At 39.6% G+C, this 24,335-nt stretch overlaps 1 protein-coding gene across 2 annotated transcripts in view; it reads right to left on the reverse strand.

Moving 5' to 3' along the window:
* LOC145988536 (uncharacterized) overlaps positions 1 to 24,335 on the reverse strand; it is a 232,395-nt gene that overhangs the window by 162,382 nt on the left and 45,678 nt on the right. For both annotated transcript variants that reach the window (XM_083123440.1, XM_083123439.1), the window contains exon 2: positions 1,342 to 1,485. In XM_083123440.1, coding sequence (XP_082979566.1) covers positions 1,342 to 1,485 — 144 coding nt within the window. The remainder of the gene's footprint in view (positions 1 to 1,341; positions 1,486 to 24,335) is intronic.

A 24,335-nucleotide genomic window follows, 5' to 3' on the forward strand; every position in this document is an offset into this window, starting at 1 on the left:
CATGATATCCCGGATCACTTTTACGAGACGAGACGAGTCAAAACGAGACGGGACGAGACGAGATGAGACAGAACCCTTGAGACGGGACACGAGACGGGACAAACAAATATTTTCGAGACGAGACACGAGACGGGACAGCATTTTCACGAGACGGGACGGAACAGACCAAAGTCTCGTCTCGTCTCGTCTCGTGGGCAACACTAAAGATGAACCCAATCCAACAAAAGTTGTTCGCGCTCGAAGCACATCGAAACAAATGGTCGCCTGTTTTTTTTTCGGGAAAACTGGTCATGTGGCAACTGTGCCTTTAAAGGAACGTAGAACGGTCAACTCTGAATGGTACACAACAATTTGTTTGCCAGAGGTCTTCGGTCAAATACGGAAAACAAACAAACGCCGTCGGATCATTCTTCATCAAGACAATGCCAGCTGTCACACATCTCGTCTAACAACCGACTTTGTGAACAGTAAAAAAATCGAATTGATGGGTCATCTGCCGTACAGTCCTGATTTGGCACCCAATTACTTCTTCTTGTTCCCGAATGTCACGACTGCTTCGACGTTTCTCCGAATTTTCAGAAAGTAGAGTGTTGAGTGCATGTGAGAAGAACCGCTGTCAATCATTCCCGCGCCGAAAAAGTGACAAGCAATAGAATTCTGTTCTTGGAATTTGAAACGCATGGGGATATCTTTTCTGAACCATAAAATAAAAAAACCCAGAACGTTCTAGCCACCCGCAGCTAAATCTTCCTGTTTGTGTAGTCCTTTCGGCACCCATGGTGCCAGTGCAGAGCCAGATGAAGACAAAGTGCGGGTTGTGGAGGGAACCTGGATCTGGTGTGCAGCAGGGAGGAAAAGTGCATTTTCAATAGGTGTCAGACTTCCCTGACCGGGGCGAACCACAAAGCCATTAACTGCATCCTCTGCTATCTGCTAATACATCTGTTTGTGTTCAACAAGCAAGAAACAGGGAAATAAAGAAATGCCTTGCTTGAAATTGAAGAAGTGTTCCAAACTGCAAGCAAAATTTACTGAAGAATAATTTTGCAATATTTGTCATCAAAGTAAAATTTCCAGCAAATACAGGACAGTTTCCCGGGGCCACGTGGACGTTTGCCGGGGCCAGTGCCCCCCCCCCTAACGACGTCCCTGTGCTCCGCCAATAATAAAACAATAAAACAATATAATTTGCTTATTCGTTTAAAACCAAATCGGGATATCTGCATTTACAATTTCGCTCTGTAATTTAGCTGTTTTATCATTTAAGTCTTATCAAGCTGCAAGAATGAAACATGTGAGTTACAAGGAATACCCACAATCCCTTTCGCCCTCGTCACCTACCTTCTCGTCGGCCATAGCTTCCTGAACATGCAGAACGCTGTCTACCACCCGCTGGTTCTCCACGGCCAGTTCCGTGTCCCTCTCCCGGAATCCCTGGAAATCATCCTCCGAGGTGCCACCTTCACAGGTTTCCTCCTTCGGTTCCTGTAAGGAGAGGGACGAAATAAATATTTTAGGAACAAAACAAGTAGGTAGAAAGGCAGGGTGCGAAATCCTGATGGGAGAGGGTACTTTCCCCACCAACAATCATGTCCTCAAATAAATAATGATGAGCATAAAAGTAGAAACATTAATTTGCCTCAAACATCGCTCAGAAGCTCTCAAGTTGAACGCTCATTCACCCCACATTCCACCGGATGCAGAGCCGAGCAACAAGAATTTTCCACTTGGCTCTGCACAGTCAGCAAGGCAACGGCCCTCGCCAGCGGTGAGTGCACCTCCACTGTAAATTTCCATCTGCATCCAGGGATACCCCAGGTGTACAGTGGAGGTGCAAAGTCCACCAACCTATGACTCAAATCCAATGTATAAAACCCCTGGAGACGGTAAATCGATCTCTCACTTCGCTCCAATATCACCACCAAACTGATCGACGAGAAGACGACGACGGCCTGCTCAGAGATCCCTACGTTACGAGGCGGCAACAAGCGAGAAGTCCATAAGCAGTCCGGATTAAGCCAGCCGAAGAATCTGCAGTTCATTTACAATTCAAGTCGCCGAATTGCCTGCCGTCTCTTATCGTCATCTTCGATCTCTCCAGCGGGCACCTATCACCTGTCACCGTCGCCGACGCCAGAAGCCGAGGGCCAGACCTACAGCAAGGGGTGAGTAGCGTTCAACATCACAGGCTCCCAACAATCCTTCATCAGCTCCCTTAAGGGTAGAGGTGGTTAGCCAAGTCAAACTTAAGACCTATCGTATTTATCTGAGCTACGTCCCGGCGTGACTCGATCCCGTACCTTACCCGACGTCACGCTACATGGTGGAGGTGCGGGGCATCGATCCCCGTACGGACATTTGGTCTCTTAACTCGTGATGTGATGGTGTCCTTGATGTGTTGACCAGCTGTTGAGATCCTCTCCCTGAGCTCTTCTTGCGAGTTTACTGGTGTCTTTGAAACTAAGTCTTTCATGAGGCTCCAAATGTAAAAGTCGCAAGGCATCAAATCGGAAATCGGGGGATCGAGCCGGCAGGGGAATCGGGCCGCATCGGCCAATCCATTTCTTTGGGTAATTTTCATCCAGCCACTGTCGCACGCCCAGGCAGAAGTATGGATGGGTGTCATCAACAATCATTTGATCGAGTCATTTTTCCTGCCTAAAATAGTAAATATGTAGTATCACTTATGAACATTTTTTGAGGAACGGGATGGCAATGTTGTTGGAGGATGTGCCTCTAGCTACAAGACGTGACATGATTTATCAGCATGATGACTGCCCAGTTCGATCCCCCGATCGATTTGACGCCTTGCGACTATTACATTTGGAGCCACATGAAACACTTAGTTTACAAGACGCCGGTAAACTCGCAAGAAAAGCTCAGGGAGAGGATCTTAACAGCTGGTCAACACATCAAGGACACCATCACATCACGAGTTAACAAACCAAATGTCCGTAAAAACCTGCGTGCCTGCATTCGTAACGGAGGTGCCCACTTTGAGCAAGACGTGTAATGTTCTTTAATTGTATTGTTCATTGATTCCATTCACATGAAGATGAATGAAATATTATTTCTTGTACACAAATGTGAATGTTAGCAACATTTGTAACTTGTTGGATAGCTCATGACTCAAGGAAGAAATTTAAGTAATTTGTACGCTTCGTGTCATACCATTTTTGTTGTTAATATGTTGCCAAGTAAACTGAGAGTGTATTTTTTTATTATCACTTGTAAGTTTAGACCCACCCGTTACTTACATGTGATTGTTATTTGGGAAAAACTTTTTTTTTCAACGAACCACTTATTTGTTAGCTATCAGAAAACGCTGAAATAAGTTCAATACAATGAGCAGTTTTTTCTCAATTCATATTTTTCTGTGGAAAATTGTCATTTTTTTTAAAAAAAAAAAAACGATAGAAATTCGATTATCTCGTAAACTACTAATTTTCGGACGGGATATCATATGGTCAAATTTATTGCAAATTTCCTCTACTTTAACCCCTTTCAGGGAATACATCTAATTACCAGTCACCCTATTATATATATATATATATATATATATATATATATATATATATACACACACACACACACATACATACACACACGTGTGTGTGTGTGTGTGTGTGTGTGTGTGTGTGTGTACGTATATACAGTGTGCCGGCCCCGGTGGCGGAGTGGTTAGAACATTGCGCTACGACGCCAGAGGTCTCGGGTTCGAATCCTGGCCTGGGTATGAATGTTTGTGAGTGTATCTTCATCAATTTCATCACTCATCCCCAGCTTCGCAAATTAGCCAAAAGTAGCGCAAATGAATCAAACAGTCGGTCATTTTATTATTATTATTTTTTATGAATAAAACATACCAATCATTTGTCATAGTTTTATAAAGTAAACTGTTAAATACGCACTTAGTTTTTCAAAGGCAAAACTCCTATTGCAATCATTAAGTCACGTGCATTAAGGAGGTGAATGAACTATTAATGTTCTTCAATGAGCATTTGCAATATTATATTGCATCAGTAGAATTCTAGTTATCAGTGACAGTAAATTTTATGTCAGTAGTTTATCAGTTTTGACAAAAAAAAAATATCGGTTCAATTTCTGATACCAATAACAAAACTAATTCAAGAATAAAATGGCAGAATATTGCACGGGATGAGCAATCCTATAGGTAGGGAGGCATATTTATGGTCAATAAAAACTGAGGAGAGCGGTAAATAAAATGTTAGATCAGCGGTATATACCAGCGGTGAAAAAAAAAAATTGGCACACACTTTTTTATTATGAGAGGAAACAACATACAAAAGAGCTATAAATTGATAAAGTACTTCATTTTTATATACTGTACACATACACAAGTACTTAGCTGTCCAACCAAAAAGAAAACATCAACACAAAGTCACTTCATTTCTAAATTGCATATCTCAAGTGATTTATTCATTGTATGTATTTAAAGGATAGTCTTGCTGTCCAACAAATAAAATAATCACTACTGCACATACACAAAAAACACATGTTGAAAATCACGTGATGATAAACAAAATTAATTCATGACTGAACACAAATCACACCATTGTTTCCCTTGATGTGCGGGAACAGACTAATCTTATCGCTGCTACAGCTAGCAAGTTCAATGAAACTGGAAGTTGAGTAGACATTCGGGGGAAGGAAGGAATACAACTTGACAGAGAGCGAAGTTTTCGAACTGAGATTATGTGTGTCCATGGGAAATCCCAATTTGCAGCGTCTTCCTGATGTGATCGAAGATAAAACGTTCTTCAGCTGCAAGTGGTAGGAAACTTTACGCAAACGTATCGTTACAAATCGACAGTTTGCGCGCACAACCTCTATTGCCGGTTTTTGCGTGTTTTCTACTTAATTTGATGATATTTCACGGTTATTTCGCGAAAAAGCGTTCGTTTCGTGAGAAAGCACACATTTCGCATTACTTCGCGAATAAAACTCATACATATTTCATCATTGGGGGTGTAGTTACGTGCAGAATGTTCAAAAAATTGCATATTTTTTTCTCATTTCGCGATTTCGCGCATCGCGAAAATTCAATATCCCTACCTATAGGGGACCTTGGCCTTGCATGTAATATAGGATTCTTACTCGAATATGTATATGTAAAACAAAGAACGTAATAATTTGTCCATCACCGCAAAGCAAAGGAAGAGCACCTAGATACTCTAAGGTGAAAGAATTTGTTACTCATTTCAGGTTGCCTAACAGGCAGTTGTTACTTTCTAACTTCTAGTTTTTCTTCCCAAGCTCTGGTGCGCTGCCACTAGTTGAGAATGTAAATATAATTGACTTAAGAAGTGAAACAGGTCTTCCTAGAAGTTCAACACTATGGAACAAGGGACGAAAAACCCGTGGGTGGAATGAAATTACTATTATTTTAGGGTCCATGAAACCTAATTTGCTTGCCTAACCACCACCAGTGACCTAATCTGATATTATTAACAAAAAATAACGAAGAAGCAATTGCTTTGAATAAAAACATAATTTATATTTGACTTTGTCATCATGATATAAGAAAGAAGACATTTTAAATGTATTACAAGAAGTCAATTGATTTGTTTTTTTATCTATATAGTACTTAAAGCTTTGCTTTTGTATTTTTGTGTGATGTAATAGTAGAAAAAACAAGAAAAAATGAGACGGATCAATCCAAAGTAAAACTGCTGAAACAACATAATGCTTTATGCATTAATTTTCAAACTGAGATTGCTATACCGGTATTATAAAATATTACTAAGTACCCATTCAGCACAAATCTACCAGGGATATCCATTAGATATCCATTGGACGTCTATAGGATATCCAGAACTGGACATCTAAAAATCGACAAATTCTTGATATCTAATATACAACCTAAACGTGTGTAGAACTGGTTGTAAGAAACATTGTCCAATTCCGAATATCAAATACGTCGCCAGATCTCTTCCAAAAATGAATATCCAAAACGCATCCAATTTTGGATATCCAAAACATATCAAGATCTTGTCCAAAATTGGATATCCAAAATACATACAATTCTGGATATCTAATACAAGTCTAGAACTGATCCAGAACTTGTTATCCAACAATGAACATAAATAGGATAGGCTATGTTTCGAATATTAGAAAATGGTAGGGGTGTGCGGGATCCCGAAAAGTCGGGACCGGGATCGGGTAAAAAAATTTCCCGTCCCGATCCCGACTTCGGGAAATGAATTCCCGACTTTTTGGGATCCCGAGCAGGCGGAAAATACACAATGGTCATTTTTAAATGTCGTTAATTCTAGACTGCATTGTAAATGTCTGGAACTTATCGAAAATTGTTAGTTTTTGTACCAAAAATGCGAAAACAATCACTTAAAGTGAAAATGACGTGTAGAATTCGAGATTTTCAGAGCTTCGGGAAATTGCGATCTTCTTCCGTCCCGAATGTCGGGATTAAAAAAATATACCCGTCCCCACCCACAATATTCTGTCCCGCACACCCTTATAAAATGCTCGTAGTATTCCCGTTCTGTATATTTTATCTTGAAATTGAAACAATTGCATTGAAGCATTAGCGTTTCTAAACTTATTTACTTGTTATATTTAGTGATTTAATATTTTTCCTTCTTAGAACCAGAAATATTCGATTTAGTCTTACTAACCGCTACAATACAATTGAGACTAAAACCGAGTAAATCCTACTTAGCTCAACCGGGAAAACCGGTTCCTTATATATATATATATATTTAGCATAGACAGTAACTATACACATCATTTTCAGTTCGTGTGTTTTACGCCTGAGGCCTGAGTGAATGAGAAGCTTGTGACTGTTTTCCTTGTTGGTGAGCGTCTTGTTATTTGCTACTATTAGCGATTGAAACTTTTTAAAATCTTAGAATCAGAAACGCTACAATACACTGCATACAAGAATCGGGCCAATGCTCGCTTATAGCATCACAAACCTTCAAGGAATATTCCCAGATAACACACAAGCTTGAGGAAAGCTTACGATAGCAAGCTTGTTATGGCAAGCTGGACGCAAGCTTGAAGTAATTATTACTTAGCGTGGGTGGGTACATTTTTTAAAAATATAACAATAGACACACCCATTTAATATAACAATAGAGATACTCATTAGACATAAACAATAATGACAAAATGAAATAAAACCGAAATACAGCGTTATGAAGTGAAATGTGGATACATTATGATGATGATGTTACCTGTCGTCGCTAGATGGCACTGGCAAAATGTATAAAAGAAACTTACATTTTCGTAACACAAATAATGGTATGTTTGATTATAAATATAATGAAAATTGTGTTTTAACACTCTTCGAAAGATGTGTGAACAATAAGCTACGTACAAGGATGAGAAGAAAATGTAATGCAGTGAATAAAAGTGAATCTCCCATGACCAACCCTTCTGATTCATGACTATATAATCAGGAGCTATGTGTGGTGAAAAAAAAACAACTAAGCTTTTTTATGGATCAGAGATTGGTTAGTTCGTATGAACTTTCCAGCCTGATCATTGCCAGTGTGTAGTCAGAGATCGGTTAGTTCATTGAACTCTCCAGCCTAATTATTGCCTATTTTTGTGGGAGCAGGAAAAGGTTTATTATCCATTTTGCCTTGACTCATCTCAATCAATAGGTCGCTAGGTGCTGTGGCTTGCCGCGATATGATAGCTTCCTGGAGATGATCCTTGCTTGAAAAGGTTTATTATCCACACACTTACTCATAGTTCCGTTAGTTCATATGAACTTTCCAGTCTTCTCATTATAGGTGCGTAGTTACATATCGGTTAGTTCATTCAACTATCCAACTTGACTAGTGACTATTTTAAGGGGGAGCAAGCAAATCAACAACAAACATTGGTGGCTGACTATTGCATGCATCCTCTCATATCGAAATAATATCCAGATGAGATCCAAAAATTGTTCTTTTCGTGTCCATACAATATCCAAAGTACGTACAAAAAAGTCAAAACATAATGACCAGATTACGTCCCACTTGATGTCCAAAACATGTCCAAAAGTGATCCGGAAATGTCCAAAACATATCCATTTCTGGATATCTTTTGGATATCACGTATGCGGACAAATGCATATCCAGGAGATATCCAATGGATGTCTTTTGTATATTCATGGATATCTATTGGATATCCAGAACTTGGACACAAATATCCAAAAGATTGTGTGCTGTGTGGATCTCATTTAAAATCTTACCTGTTTTACTTCCTAATCTTATCTTACTTACGCCTGAAAGTAATTCCTTTCCTTCCATACTTCCATATCAGTGTGTGTATGTGTGTGTGTGTGTGTGTGTGTGTGTGTGTGTGTGTGTGTGTGTGTGTATGCGTTGGTTTACCCGTGTAAACGAGGACTTCCATGTGTTAACACATCAGCAGTCCGAGGACATTTTTTGCCGACCGTAGATGCGAGGACGTCCTCGGATCGTCTCGACAATATATTCAAGCATTCCAATGCTTTCTCAGTCTGTGGTCCTTTTCCCAGGCGTGGCTCGGAACGTAGGTCTGGTGCCAGTAGCGATATACACACTCACACAAATGTCCCTATATTAACGGTCTGTAGGCATAAGTAACACATCTCGGATTTCACACTCGGCTCTCCTCAAGGTCACGAAAGCCCGCCAAGGGTCCGGGGCGAGAGGGGGTGAAGTCCTCGGACTGAATGTCGCGTGCTCGTCACAGTACTTCTCTACCGCCCCCACCTCCTCTCCACGCAGGGGACAAAGACCTCCCAGGGTGCACCGTGGACATGTGTTTACTATAATTTCGCCTCGCTTCTGGGAAGAAAGCTTCCACCGAGTCCATGCCCTTTCAGGTTTGCCTTTTGTTCATGTCGACGAAACCACTAAGAATGACAATTTTCCAGTTTTACTTCTCTTTGTAATCTGTACCATGATTTTAAAAATCATTTTCCCTTTTATACCCTTCTTTGTTTTTCTTTGCTTTTCACTCAGACGCATATGAATTATTCAATTGGATGACACACCAAAGAGGACAAAAACATTACTTACCAGTGGTTTCAACGCTTGATTCGTAGCTCATTAGGGGCGTAAATGCAGGATGGATGGAATGACAAGAGTCAGGGGTCGTGATATGAAGTGAGCCAACCCGCTTTTCTCTCGCTATTTATGTTTCTTTCTTCCCTCCCTTCCTTCCAATAAACCATTTTTAACCATTCAATTAAATACATAGCGCATGAGTTCTAATATCTTACAGAGGAAAATCACTTTCCTTCATCCAGTTTTCCGGAAAATTGAAATTAATTAATATAATCTATTTTTGGATATATTATATTTTCAGTAATGTATTTTTCATATGCGTGGCATAGAAATCAATTCAGAACATCTCTTTTGCACGTAAGTGTTGAAAATTCAACGATCTTTCAATTTGCGAACAATTTGTACAAATCAATTGGGGACCTATCTTGAAATATTGGCAGGGGTCTCTAAGTTTGTAGTTAAGCCTCTGTAACTCGTACACTGTACACTTCCATTTCTTCGTGTTCTATATCGTTTTCGTGTTTAGGATTTAATTGTTCTTACTATTCTGCCGACAAATCAGGAAGCCAAAAGCATATATTTTTAGTAATTCTAAAAATTACGCCCTACTGTGACAGTAGAAGCTAAACAAGTTGCAGCAGCATTTACAAGGTAAACGCGATACTCCACAGGCCTTTATCAATTGGAAATATCAATATATAACTGTCATTTCAGATAGACAGACGAGCAGGTCGATATATTATATCCTATTGTAGAAAGTGATACTATTTTTAGTTCATAGAATGTTATCTCTGTATCTGTAATTGATTCCGTTATTTACCTGAAAGAAGGATCGGGCGTGCCAACGAGGACATGTTATCTAATGAAGATTATCAAGGGTCAATCGAGAATATACGAATATATAATGCATCATGTTCGTGTTCAGGAGGTGTTTCAGTATTCTAAATTTCAAAATCAGAAAACTAATAGTTTCCGCGATATTCAAACGTTAAAAATAACAGTTGTTGATTTTCGGGGGGGGGGGGGTCATCGGCCTTGGTGAGCGAGAAAGGTGAGAGAGAAATGTTATAGGAGAGCTAAGCTACATTGTGTTCTACAAATACGCAACTATACCATACTAACTGAAATATTCATATTTGTTCGATACCATGTGTAAAGATCAGCGCTCGTACTGGAAAATTGTTAGGTGAGAGAAGTTGTTCTAGCCTTGGGGGTATTCTTTGCATAAAATATTCTATTGAGGAGGGGAATACAACTCCCCAAATATACTTAGAGCATTGGTAAAGATATAATAGCAAACACATTTATATTTATATACGTATATGGATATACACTAACACAGGGTGTCGTTGTGAAACACCGACATCCTTCCACAGCATGTAAACGACATCAATGTGAACGAAATTTTTCGATAACATTTTGTTCGTTGAGGTCTTATTTTGACAGTACGAGCCCTCAAAATATACCACTTTTATCCTGTATGCTTACAGCCATGAATCACATGCCGATGCCACTAACATTTTTTTCTATTGTAAAACGACAAAATGTTTAATACGCTACTGACAGACAAGGAAGGATAGCCTCCAGGATATGAATATATCTTAATAAAACTTATAAAATATGTAACGTAAAGGTATCAAACACGTTAAGCAACGTACGTGAATTGAACGAAATTTAAAATCAGGAATGTCGTTCTGTCAGATTCTCTGCTACCAACAGTCAACAAGGGGGTCCAATAAGGAAAAAAACAGGGAAAGCTGGAACAAATTTTATTATCTTCATAAAATGGTTCTTAACAATATATTAATTTTGCACGCCTGTACCACCCCAGATTTGGCCGCCATCTTGGAAATTGGCCCTCAAAATAAGTTTTTTTTTCCAAATATCTAACTTGGAAAGCATTTAGAGCAAAAGAGGTTATAACAAAAATTAATCTACATACAAATCTCTATAAAAAGGTTCTGTGCATTTTTCTTCTAGGATGCACTGTTTGGGTGCTAGATGAGCTAGAAATTTTAAGTATTTTTTTTCCGCCCCGATTTGGAAGTGCGGAGCTCGTGGAAACATGTTTTACATGAAGTTTTGTGGTAATTCTCTTCTATAATACTAGATTTTTTACATTTGTTCTTTCTCATAGAATGTCATTTATGGGTTCAATTGCTTTTATCACTGCATGCAGTACTTACAGGATATAGTTTAGCGTCCCTGAGTGCAGGAGATAATATATTTTGTCAAAAATAGAAGATAACTTCAAAGGAACATATTGACTTGGTCCGAAAAGGTTATTTCACAATAAAACGCCCTTGTAATCAAGGGGTTCTGTATTCAATGCCCGGTGGAGGCACATTTCTCAGTGGTTTGGAGCCCACTATAAACTGTAGGTCCAGTCCCGATTGTCTATCTGTGCATAAAGTAAACTTAAAACAACAATTCAAACCACAATAACACGATCAGAAAAGGTTTGGTCTGGGATCTTGTCAGATATGACGATGGAGCCGTCCGTGATGCGCTCCAAGAACACTTGTGGGGATGGCAGAGGAATGATCAACTCAATGCTAACTAAGTGGATTTTTGGCATGTCTACTAGTTCACAGATAGGCAATTGGGAAACTGTTTGGGAAACCTGATGGTAAGAGACCAGTAGGAAGGCCAAGACGAAGATGGAGGGATAACGTTGCGATGGACCTGAAGGAAATCGGTAAGGATGGGAAAGATTGATCTTGCCCAGGATAGAGACAGACAGAAGGCTTGTGTTGCTGCAGCCATAAACCTTCCGGTTTAAGAAGGCTAGAGAGTTAGTTAGTTAGTTAGTTACCAGTTCACAGATAAAATGGATGAGCTGCATGTCAATGCACGAAAGTCTCGTACATAAAGAGATAAACAAGACTCTCAGTTCTTTTGTCAGTGATTCTCATCTTAGCCACCATTCCCTGCTTTTGATTGATTGTTTTGATTGCATTTGAGTTTTAAGTCCACTTTATACACAATATGGCTAATCGGGACTGGATTAAAGTGGGATTCGAACAACTATGTGCCTCCACTGGGTATCGAACCGGGGACCCTTTGATTACAAGGCGACAACATTACCACTACGCCATCGGGGATCCCTGCTTTTGATTGTATAAAGCCAATAGTTACAAGATTAATAGGGAATAAGAAAACCAATCCTTCCAATGCTCACGATGTTGGAATGTCTTCAATGTTGAGCATTTGGCAAATGTCAAGTTTGAACAAAATGAGAGAGATTCACAGAAGCGATCACTTCTGAAGTAAAAATCAGAGATGCGTTGTATCCAGTTTTAATTTAAATAATATTTTACTAAAAAATCAAGATCAATTCAGAGAAAACTTTAAGTACAAACTTGCCCCGTACCCCTTATAGCTGATGAGGTAAGGATGTGGAAAACGAAGAAGTCTTATCTTTATGATCTCTGTGTAGCACTCTCTGAAAGTATCACAACAGACAAGAAACTGCACAGTCTGAGCTTCTTCGCATTATATTCTGTAAAAGCCTTAAAAGGGGGCTTGAAGCTGTAGGAAAATTGGGCTAAAGTGTTCAATGATCTGTGAACATTGCAATATATTCATGTGTTCAAAATCCGACACTGTTCTATCCTCTGTCCTGGGAATCTCTGGAGCAAGGTCGTGTATTACAGTAGAGTAGAGAAGAAAGCGAGTGGGCGGAGCGAAGCAGTACACGCTCCTGTAAACGGCTAGTCCTTTCAGTTATTTTCCCACGCCACGCAACCCCGTTTCCTCTCGCGTGTTCATTCGTCGAGCCCTCTCGAGTTACTATTTGCGCAGAGACTTGTTTTCATTCGCTGGCTCCATAGATTCCCGGGACAGAGTATAGAAGAGACGGAAGCTGCACGTGTCTCTTGGAAACTAATCTTAAGAGATAAATGCAACTTTTCGAAGCAAGCTGCACGTGTCGCTCCAACTGCACTGTGTTCTCAATACCGTGCATCCTAGCACGTCTGTTGTTCGCGCTTGCACGGGGAATGTTTTATTATAGACTAACGGGGGACATGTCATCATCACTTCTGTTTGAAATCCCTGGGTAGCTTATGGTCTGTAACTTTTGCTTCGATCTGAAAGCTCACGACAACTGTGATGATATTTTTCATATTTATTACAAGAATTCTTGCTGGTAAAAGACAAGGGATGGTTTGGTTTCTAACAGTAGCAAGAAATACAGACATTATATTCATTTGTTTTGTATTAAATACTATAAAATTATTGTTTACGAGTGATTAATATACATATATTACCACTTGAAAATACATTTTCAAGGAAGTCCTTAGAACATTTAGAATAGGTATTTTAGTACCTATGCAAGTTACAGTGCAAAAACGTTTCCTTGTCTTTCTCTCTTGCAAAGTGGAGTGAGGAAAAAAAAGTAAAATTTCTCTCTCATCTAGCACCCAAAAGGCGCATCCTAGAAGAAAAATGCACAGAACCTTTTTGTAGAGAATTTTATGTAGATTAATTTTTCTCATAACCTCTTTTGCTATGCAATGCTTTCCAAGTGAGATAGATATTTGCAAAAAACCTATTTTGGGCGCCATTTTTTCAAGATGGCGGCCAAATCCGGGTTGTAGAGGCGTGCAAAATTAATATGTTGTTAAGAACCCTTTCAGGAAAGCAATAAAATTTGTTTCAGTTTTCCCTGATTTCTTTTCTTATTGGACCCTAAAATCATCCCTTGTTGACTGGCCTATGATCCCGCTTCATGTCTTTAGTATGTTGGAAACGATGAATCTGCAATGCATGGTTACATATACACAAGATAAGAATATTATGTTTTTCGAGGGTTGATGGACCTGAAATAGGTCCTAAAGTAGCAATAGTTATTACGGAAATTTTTTGTCTTGATATCCTCTACACGCAGCCAAATTTCTTTGATGGTTGAAGGGAAATTGAAAGGGGATAATAATTACGCAATATTAATAACTAGTGTGCAGATTTTTGCCCATTTGCCTTTTCTATTCTTCTATAGCATAACGTAGGCTTCAATGTTTTAAGTTCGTTTCATGGCGTTTCGAGTTCAAGAACGCATTTTCATCCTGCCCATAATTGCCTATTTTTTTGGGTTAGTGCCTATTTTGCTTGACCGTGCCTGAAATGCCTATTCTGCAATTTCTGCTTACTTCGGCTTTTTTCCCCCCTTTCACTTACCCTGCATTGTAGAAGGCAAGCCTTTGTTTAATTTGAACTGACTGAAATCTGATATTCGACAGATTTGAGGGAATGTCAGGTCTTTGCAAATTCCAAATGTCGCTTAATCAGGGTAAGCAAACTGGAAATAGGTTGTTGACTCGTACTCCGACAAAACGAAGCTGGCCCACCACTTCTTCTCCTGTTTTATTTCAAGTGAAAGCTTGTAGGAGTCAAAGTACGTACTCCTTTGTTTTGTTGTGCTTGTAAAAGGATATAAGGTGGCTGCGCTTCAAATTTGTGAAGATATCCTTGGTTTCAAAATACCAAAGGACTAGGCAGCCCAAGGTTCCGCGTGCGATTCCTGTACTCGGCATTTCAGCAATTTCATTTAATGATCCTCCATCCTCATCGTCGCGATTCAGTAAAATGGCGGAAAGTAACGTAAGATAAGATGCATATGAAATAACGGTTCACAAAGAGTGACAATTTTTTAAAGGCAGAATTTTTAGCCAATTTTAGTGCAATTTTTAATTTTTAATTTTAGGATGCCTTTTAAGTGCCTACTTCAATACTTTTTAAGTGTATTTTCATCCTTTTGGGCGCCTATTTGCCTGCCTATTTGAGATATTTCTAGTGCCTACATATCCGCACCCTATTAATAATTATGTGAGTTTTAGTGTATAATTTTACGAAGAATTGAAGGTGTATACATATTCATTTTTCAAAATATAAGGGCCTCGCGCTTCCTAACAGCGGCCCTGGCATCGGGCACTGATGTAAGTCAGCCATGTCAAGCTCGCGACCCGCAGCATCTCTTGATGCGGCTCGCCTTGGTCCTACCTACATTTCATGCATAGAGGACTATATATACCGGTACAATTGAAGTTACCCTTTTTTTTCCTCCTAAAACAAGCGTCGACTCATCGAAACTTCACCAGATTAACATATTTCCCTACATTTTTGCATTCCATTAAAAGGGGAAGGAGGCTGCCTATTAAGCAAGTTTATTGACAGGTTGGTTCTGAAGTATAGAAATATCTTGCTGGCTGGTGGAGACGAGCATGGATACTTTCTGTCGCCAACGAGTCAATTGCGAAGGTTTTGCCTTGAAGAAAATTCAGTTTCTGGAAAAGTTTCACACAACCTTGCCGCTGCGTAATACTTGCGGTAGTAAGAAAATGACTATAGAAGAGGAATGTAGAAATTTTCAAACGAAATAGGAGATTGCGTATTTTTGTTGTGAAAAGTGTTGATATTTTGTTTCCTGATAACGTGTATTCACTCAAAAATATTTCTTTGTTACGAAATAAAGTTGTCGACCGCCTTGGTGGAGTGGTTATGTTATGACAGTGCCGCGGTGCGACTCGACTCGAATGTTCTCAAGTTCGAATCCCGGCCTGGACATGTGTGTTCTTTGTGAGTGCCCTTTCTTCCATTTCATCATATTGTCACGCATCATCGCCGTCGCCGTTAGACAAAAGTGACACAAAAGCGATGCTAGATAACAAAAATCGAAATAAAATCAAAGGTTAAAATATCAGAATTACAGATGAGGAGAGGATTGGTCACTTAACAAGCTATGTCAAAACGAATAATTGAAATCATAATTTTATGGATTTGTTGCGTTTTTGCTTCAAATAGATGAAAGTATGAACGTCTGTGGGCTTGCTCAGTTAGCTGTATTTACTCGTGGATGCGAGTCTCATCTCAGTGTGACAGAATAACTGCTTGTCATGATTTCCCTCCGTGACACAACAGAAATATTTATATTGACGTAGAGATCATTTAGCAAAGATACAGTATTCCTTTATCTAAGTTAGTAACATATATATTTTATAATTTACACATACAAGTTATAAGTAACTTAAAACTTGATTAATTTGATTGTTTATATATTTGCTTTATTTTACTTCGCTTTTTGCTTTTGGTTAAACACGAAGATGGGGATGAGCGATGATATAATGAAAGGGACTCTCACAAAAACATTGATGCCCAGGCCGAGATTCGAACACAGGACTCCCAGCGTCGTAGCGCACTGTGCTAACCACTCTGTCACCGATATCGGCATTGATGAATTTGAAAACAGGGTTCAAGGCTTCTAAGGGGAATTTTCTTATTCGCTAATTCCTTTTCCTTTGATGGTGTGTGTGAAAGTCCGACCTTGAAATGGAACTTTTTTAAATACAACGCAACTCCGCATTGAGAGAGAAATATCATTACAAGGTTAGCGTTTCTAGATTTTTCTTTATCTCCCAGAGCAGCATCCTCGAAAAAGTCATTTTGGTGCTGGAATTTTAGTGATGTTAGAAGCATTTTCCTTTGTGAACACCTGTTCTCCATTATGAAGATAAATGAAAGAGCCCAACGATCAACAATGACTAATACACATTTGTTGTCTGCATTAAGAATTTTTTTACTGACAAAAAAAATAAAAAAAATAGTACGGACATTGGGACATTGAGAATCTGGTTTCTAAAACAGTGTGGGACATGAAACTAGAATTGTCCCCCCCCGTTTTTATTATTATTTGTTTGTGTTTTCAGCAATTGTAACCGATGTACGCTTGAAACAAACATGTAAAATACTTTCACTAACTGCCAAAATATACTTCAGTTTGATTTTATTTCATAAAATATATAACCCCACACCCCCTATACGCCTTCATAGCGTGGTTCAAAGCACGGGGGAGCACTTTACTTTTTTTTACTTTTTATTATATATAAGAACTAAAATTAAAATATTTTTCATTACAATTACATACGTGCGTAATTATGGAGTCATTCAGTTCTAATCAGGGTTATTTGTGAAGGCGGATGAGGAGGATTTTTTTCTTCTGGTTGTTGCGTCCTCCTCTGGTTGCTAATTTTTTGGCACCTGAGGGTGGGTGGGGACTCTCTATATATTTTATATAATATACCGATGCTGGAACAGTAATCACTAGAATCCTCCCGCCTGGGCCAACCTCCAAGATATGCGGCCCTACTTACAAACTGAATTTCACATGGTTGATGTAAGTGAAAGCTTCTTTCCTCTTTTGTTCGTGGATTCGCCTCTGGCCTCACCCTCGCCATCCCTGTCGAAGCAAACAATGTGTTACCCTCGACAAGGGTGAAATCCGAAAAGCAACACACATTGGCCTGGCTTTACGATGGGGGCTTCGCACAACAATTGCGCTCAAGGTTACCAGAAGAGTTTTCCCAACGAGCCTAGTATTCCAAGGTCTGTGGACCACCCATCCATGTTGATTCAAAAAGTATGTCACCCATGCCAACGGCCAGGCACGTATCCAGAGGGGGGCTTAGGGGGCTCGAGCCCCCCCGAAAGTTTTAGGTTTACACTAGATAAAATGAGGTTTTTTGTTTCTTGTGGTGTGAAATAAAATAATGTGATAATAATTTAAGGAGAGAAATAATTATCGAGGCAAGATGGAGAATGTTCCGTAACCCTGTTATTGATAATCGCACGTATCCAAGATGGGGCAAAGGGGGTTCGACCCTCTCCCCAGGAAATTTTTCACTTTACGTTAGTTAAAATTAGGTTTTTGGCTTCTTGAATAATGTGAAAACAATTTAAGGAGAGAAATAATTATCGAAGCAAGACTGAGAATGTTTTATACCCCTATTATTGTTAATATCACGTATCCAAGGTGGGGATGAGATGGCTCGAGCCCCCCCCCCTCAGGAAATTTTTCAATTTACACTAGATAAAATTAGAATTTTGGCGTCTTGAATAATGTGAAGATAATAAATTTATAAATCTGAGAGAAATAATTATCGAGACAAGACGGAGAGTGTTCTATAACCCTATTATTGTCAATAGCACGTATCCAAGGTGGGAAACAGGAGGCTCGAGCCCCCCTTCAGGTAATGTTTCTGTTTACGCTTGATAAAATTAGGATTTTGGCTTCTTGAATAATGTGATGATAATTTGGGAGAAATAATTATCGAGACAAGACGGAGAATATTCTATAATCCTGTCATTGTTAATAGCACGTATCCAAGGTGGGGTTGAGGTGGCTCGAGCCCCCCCCCCAGGATTTTTTTTTATTTTTCACTAGATAAAATTAGGTTTTTGGCTTTTTGAATAATGTGACGATGATTTAAAGAGATAGACAATTATCGAGGCAAGGCGGAGAATGTTCTATAACCCTGTTGTTGATAATATTGCACGTAAACTTTTCTTGCGCTTTCGGTGTTGTTGCAGCGCACTTGAGCACTATGTAGAAACTTGTCACCATTTGGAAGCTGCACAACAAAGGTAGCGCCACACGTAGGGCGATTTCTTGTAATTTCTAATCTCTGGAAGGCGGGAGAGGCTACGTTCTTCAATGAGAGAAGAAGTCAACTACTGGCAATATTAACGAATCGTTTTATCTGCAGAACATTCTACAATATAATTAGGATATAAATACGTGGATTCAGTTTTTCGGTTCATCTCTACAAAGAATCGATTAATGATGAAGACATTGACGACATTAGAACTAGTTCGGCCCTCGACTAGTTCGGGTCGAGGACCGAAGAGATCAAGGCGCCTCTCTCTCTCTCTCTAAAGTGAATATTTCAGCAGTACCGGATATTGGAGTGGTTTATTAAAACAGAAATCAGCTGCATAGATCAACTGAAAATCAAAGTTTTGAGTGATGATTTAGTTTTGCCAGAACTAAATTTCGTATATGCAGTCCGAGAATTTCATGGTATAAAAAAATACTTTTGTTTAAGCCTACTGGGTTCAAAACACATTCAAACATTTAACTACCATAAAGAGACAGCCACAAATTTTATGAATGTCGAGAAGAGAAAGCAAGAAGATGTTCCATATGTAGACATTTTAGGCGGAAATTGCAGGCTCTACCAGGACCCGAATCAGGGCTCTACCAACTGAGCCACCTAGCCATCCTTCACTTCAACCGATTTCTCGTTAAAATGTCTACATAGTACATGTCCTGCGTATATCAAATCGTAAGGTGTTGCCTGTATAGTGAAAAAGCACAGAAAATATAGGAGAGAGAAGAAAACTGAGGAGCATTCCCACCGATTTAGGAGAATTTTTTTCTTCTGTGGTTAACAAGAGCTACTACTTCGAGGTGACAATGACAGTGGCCTAATAAGGGAGATTTCACACCGTGCCACCTGAGGATTTCACATGTCGAAATTAGGTTTTTGCGGCCTTTTGTGTCGCTGCGGTGTGAAACGTTGCTGTTGATTGGCCCATTCCAATCGACATGTATCGCGTGTTCCTTTCGGTCTGAAACCTTCCAAGTAAATCTTAAAAATCCAAGTCACAAGGATGGAATATTAGGGCCTTGTTAAGGTTAGGTGTGAAGGCAGGCAGACGACAGCACCCTAAAGGATCATATCCAAACCTGTAGGAAGAACGCATCTACTTCAATCTCCAAAACGGAATGATAAAAACTTCTGGTGAGTTGATTTTAAAAGAATGTGTCCGAGATAAAGAGTGGCGTGCCCAGGATTTTCGGAAGGGAGAGGGGTTACGGATACTATTTTTGGTGGTCAGTCCTGATTTTGCCATTTTTTCCTGTCTTTCACTGGAGATAAATGAATAAGCATTTGATCATACTGGGAGACGAAACATTAGATGTGTTGGGAACGGAAGGGTTTTCACTGTGCATTAACTGTTTCGTGATCCAGCTGTATTCGAGAAGACTTCCTTTGTTTCGTGCCGATATATGACAAGACAGCGGAAGCTGTGACAGGCATTTTTGAACCCTTGTGAGTGCTAAGGCCTGAATCTGAACAATTTGGTAGGTTTCGGCTTTTATAAGAGCTGCAAACATGGGAGGACAAGACACGTTAGTGGTGTTCAGGCTCGAATCAGAGATACATATTCGAGAGCTGTCTGCGTCCAGCTGGCAGCCCACAATTTGAATCTCACGTTGTCGAGTGGATTGTCCATCCCGTGCATGTGTAACAGCTTCGTAAAAACACTCAAATACACCATAGATGTTTTTATGCCTGATGAGAAGAAATGGACAGACGCACATACTGAGATGGTTCCGGCACACAATGTTAATGCATGGAAACAGAGAAGTCGAGTGGTAAAAAATGTTCCGATTTCACGTTCTGATTAAATTGACAGCCTCACAGTGGCGACGATTTAAGGGATAGTTGCTCCCCATTTTTTTGCCTCAACATTATGGCCTCTTAATGTTAAGCCTTGTTTACCAAGAGAAAGTAAACTTTCCTCGCACCGCCCTCTGCCCCCCCCTACCTGTTTTGGAACCCAATTGCCACCACATACAATTGTGAGGTTCTTACTATACCCCTTTAAAAAAATGGTGTTGAGCCCCCCCCCCCCCGAAAGGAATTCCTGGATACATGCCTGCCAACGGCCATACCACGCATAATGAACGGTCGGAAGAAGGCAAAAATATGACTGAATATAATTCCAGTGGATATGGTTTTGTTTTATTTTATTTTTACCTACAAAGGATGTTGCGAGGGAAGTTTTCAAATTTCTTCTTCTTGCACAAGTATAGATTTTGAATCGTTTCTCTAATCAGCATAAGCAGGAAAACTGAATAGGCAACGGTCATATCCGTTCTACTATCAACTAACAGCATCTCAGAAACAAACCACACCTACAAAGATGAAATTTAGTATACTGATTTATTAACAAATTAGTAGTCCGTTGGAATATGAAAGACTTGTAGCTTCCATCGTCTGTCCATAAGGGACAATAATATATCTTACGTGATCTATTTGTAATGGCACGAAAATTCATTAAATTCAGAACTTGTATTTTTTTCAAATATAAAATTGTCTGCCGTTACTTTTCCTTGAAAGATCTCTCCTTGAAACTCTGTTCTTCACACACCCTATACGCCTTCATGGTGTGGTGCAAAGCACAGGGGAGCACTTTACTTTTTTTTTTTTTTACTTTTATTCAAGGTGTCCGATGAGAAGAAAATCCCTTCTTATGGACCATTGTCTGAGAACCAATGACAGATCTTAAATTAAGCCTTCATTTTACACTCTCATTCTGTCTTCTTGAAACTGGTTTACGCTAAGAGAAAGTAATTTCATATTACCTATAGCCCCTTCACATGGATTGTCCGCTATTCATGTCCAATGATACGATAATGTGAATTCAATTTTTCCAAGTTGTAGTAACTATTGCAAACACTGTGATGCTAGTTGCGTCAGCTTACGAAGTCCCCCCCCCCACTCGCTCCCCAATTCTTAAATCAATAACCGGACTGATGCCAGAAGGCATAATGTCATGTAATCAAATATTCGGAAGCATATTAAAATAATATGATATCAGGTGTCTAAGACAATGTACCCATTATTTGTATTAAGGGTAATTCAAATAATAAAAGGAAAGAAGATACCTGTTTGAGTATCTGAGGCTCAAAGGGTGATCGATATGATTGCACAGACAATTGTAACAATTGTAACAATTGTAACAAGCCACCAAGGTAATTAAAGTGACTAAGAGAAAGGTTCAATTAAATTTTGGTAGTTAAACATTAAAATTGTAAAGAGGACTAACAGTTTTCAAACCACATGAACCAGTGGCTAAGTCAGGAATAAATTACCAGAGCGGCCAAGAGAGGACCAGAACGGCAAGTGAAGGAGAGGAGGCACAAAAAATATAGTAAAAAGTCTATTTGTTTTGGCTTCTCTACCCTCATGCAGGACTGTGGGATATGTGTAAATAAATCCCCCGTGCATTGCAACGTGCCCCAGACGCACATGAGACAGAGGATAGGGCTCCACATATTCTCGGCCATAGCCACAGTGGACATTTTTGCTCCATAGAATTTATTATTTATTTGAATTTAATCTTTCCATACTTTCACAATTGTATTTAATATGCTTCCACTGTTTTTAGTGCAACAACAACATGACATCCATTTCAAACTAGCTATTTTTTACTTCATTTGGAAGGAACTGCATATCCATTAGGTGGACCGAAAGGTAACTGATGCGAACGATAGACGGGAGGGGAGGGAAGGGGGTCTGAATACATTTTTCCATGGAATTGAAACGTGGCAATCAGACATATTAGCCGATCTATTTTGATTTCCAGGGAGTTCAAGGCAAATAATACATAAAAACATACTCCGGTTAAGGATCACCATCATTATTATTGTACGTGCACGAACAAATAAATAAATAACGGTATTCTTTGTTTCAGCAATAATAGGGCAAGTAATGCATATTAAGTTGATATGAGTCAGAAACATTTGTATTGTGAGAGCAGCGAGCAAAGCGACAACAATATTAATGTATTGATGTACTAATACTTTCAAAGTAATCGGAGGTTCCCTTACAAAGGTTTGTATTGCGAGAGGAGTAAGCACAAGCAAATTTGCTGAATTTAAAGTACATTACTGATCTGCTATCATATCTACATCAAATACCGAGCTTCCAATCTATGGTAGGAATTACATCCACGGTTTTCTTAAAGTTACTTTGATCTACGCTGCGAGTTTTGAGTCAGGAAAAGTGTGTGTGGGGGTGGGGAGAGGAGGTAGACGTGTGTCTGGCGGTTTGTGGCCAACCCTGGCCACCCCTTAGCGTTGACACTGATATGAACATTACGCCACCCCTCCCAAACACACTTATCGCTCACCGAGAATACACATACTTAACATGCTATCATTACGCATCGTTCATGCACCAGCAAAGTAGCAAATACAGTTAAGAAGTGTAATTTTACATCACAAATTGCACAAGGAACGTTTCTCCAAAAGTAAATAAAATACCAGAGCATTTCATCCAAAATTATCCATCACTGGTTCGGAAGAAACAAAATAAAAGAAAGGGACTTCGTCCCGAGGTAACACCATTTGCGATGAGCGTCATGCAAGGTTGCACAGCATAATTCTCAGCAACACATTAGGCACATTAATACTCTTCACACTGAAACTTTTCTTCCACACTTTAGCACTAGACCTTTCCCGACCTTAGTTGACTGATTGATTAGGTTGGTCTTTTAAGTCCACTTTATACACAGTAAGGTTAATCGAGACTGGACCTAAAGTTTAAAATGGGATCCGAACCACTATGTGCCTCCAGTGGGTATCGAACCCGGGACGTCTTGATTACAAAGCTACTTGGATTGGATTGATTTGGTGTTTTAAGTCCACTTTTTGCACAGTAAGGCTAATCGGAACTGGACTTACAGTTTAAAATGGGATCCGAACCACTATGTGCCTCCGCCGGATATCGAACCCGGGACCCCTTGATTACAAGGCGAGGACGCTACCACTGCGCCATTGAGAGGCCCTCTCGTCCTTAGTGATAGACAGTTAATTATCAGAAATCATTCACTCAACGAATAGTCTCGTCGGAGAGAGACAGTGCACTGTAGACGAACGAACACTGTCAGTAAGTAAACACCTTACATTATTTAGTTCCGCCTGGAACTCCCCTGGGTAGTCTCGTCGAGAGGAGTCTTCAAACTAGGGATGGCCAAAAAAAATCCGGAATCCGGGTTCGAAAAATATACTATCCGGATTTCGGAGCGAGAAGAATTACGGAGGCAAGACAGGTTCTGGAAGGATAGCGGATTACAGAGAGAAAGCGAATTTTGGAGGGAAATGATAAATTTCTTCTTAATTTAAAGGGATACAGTTACGGACACGGGTTATAACAATTCCATTAACTTGCAATGCAATTGTTACAACCCAGAAGTGTCCATGACTGTACAAAGCGAAGTACATAGTGAGCAATTGAAGGGCATCAGGGAAGGGACTCATGAATGTGAGAAGTAGGGAGACCATATCAAAATTCACATAGGAACGATAGATTGATTGAGTCGGTGTTTTAAGTCCACTTTATGCACAGTAAGGCTAATCTGGACTGGACCTACAGTTTAAAGTGGGATCCAAACCACTATGTGCCTCCACCGGATATCTAACCCGGGACCCCTTGATTACAAGGCGAGGACGCTAGTGAGTCCCTCTCGTCCTTAGTGATAGACAAAAATTCTTGACTACAAGAATAATTTCTTCTGGACTTTCTTGACCTACTTCTTGATTTCTTGACTTTTTCTTGATTTTCTTGACATTGTTGACTGGTAGACACCCTGTAAATACTCGGGAAAAGCCAGAGTGGTAAATGCAAGCCCCATAAAATGACCCCCAGTTGCCATTCTTTATAACATTGGGTTCTAAGTTAA

This window comes from Lepisma saccharinum, chromosome 6 (assembly GCF_977018435.1).
Source record: "Lepisma saccharinum chromosome 6, izLepSacc3.1, whole genome shotgun sequence".
Classification (NCBI taxonomy): domain Eukaryota; kingdom Metazoa; phylum Arthropoda; class Insecta; order Zygentoma; family Lepismatidae; genus Lepisma; species Lepisma saccharinum.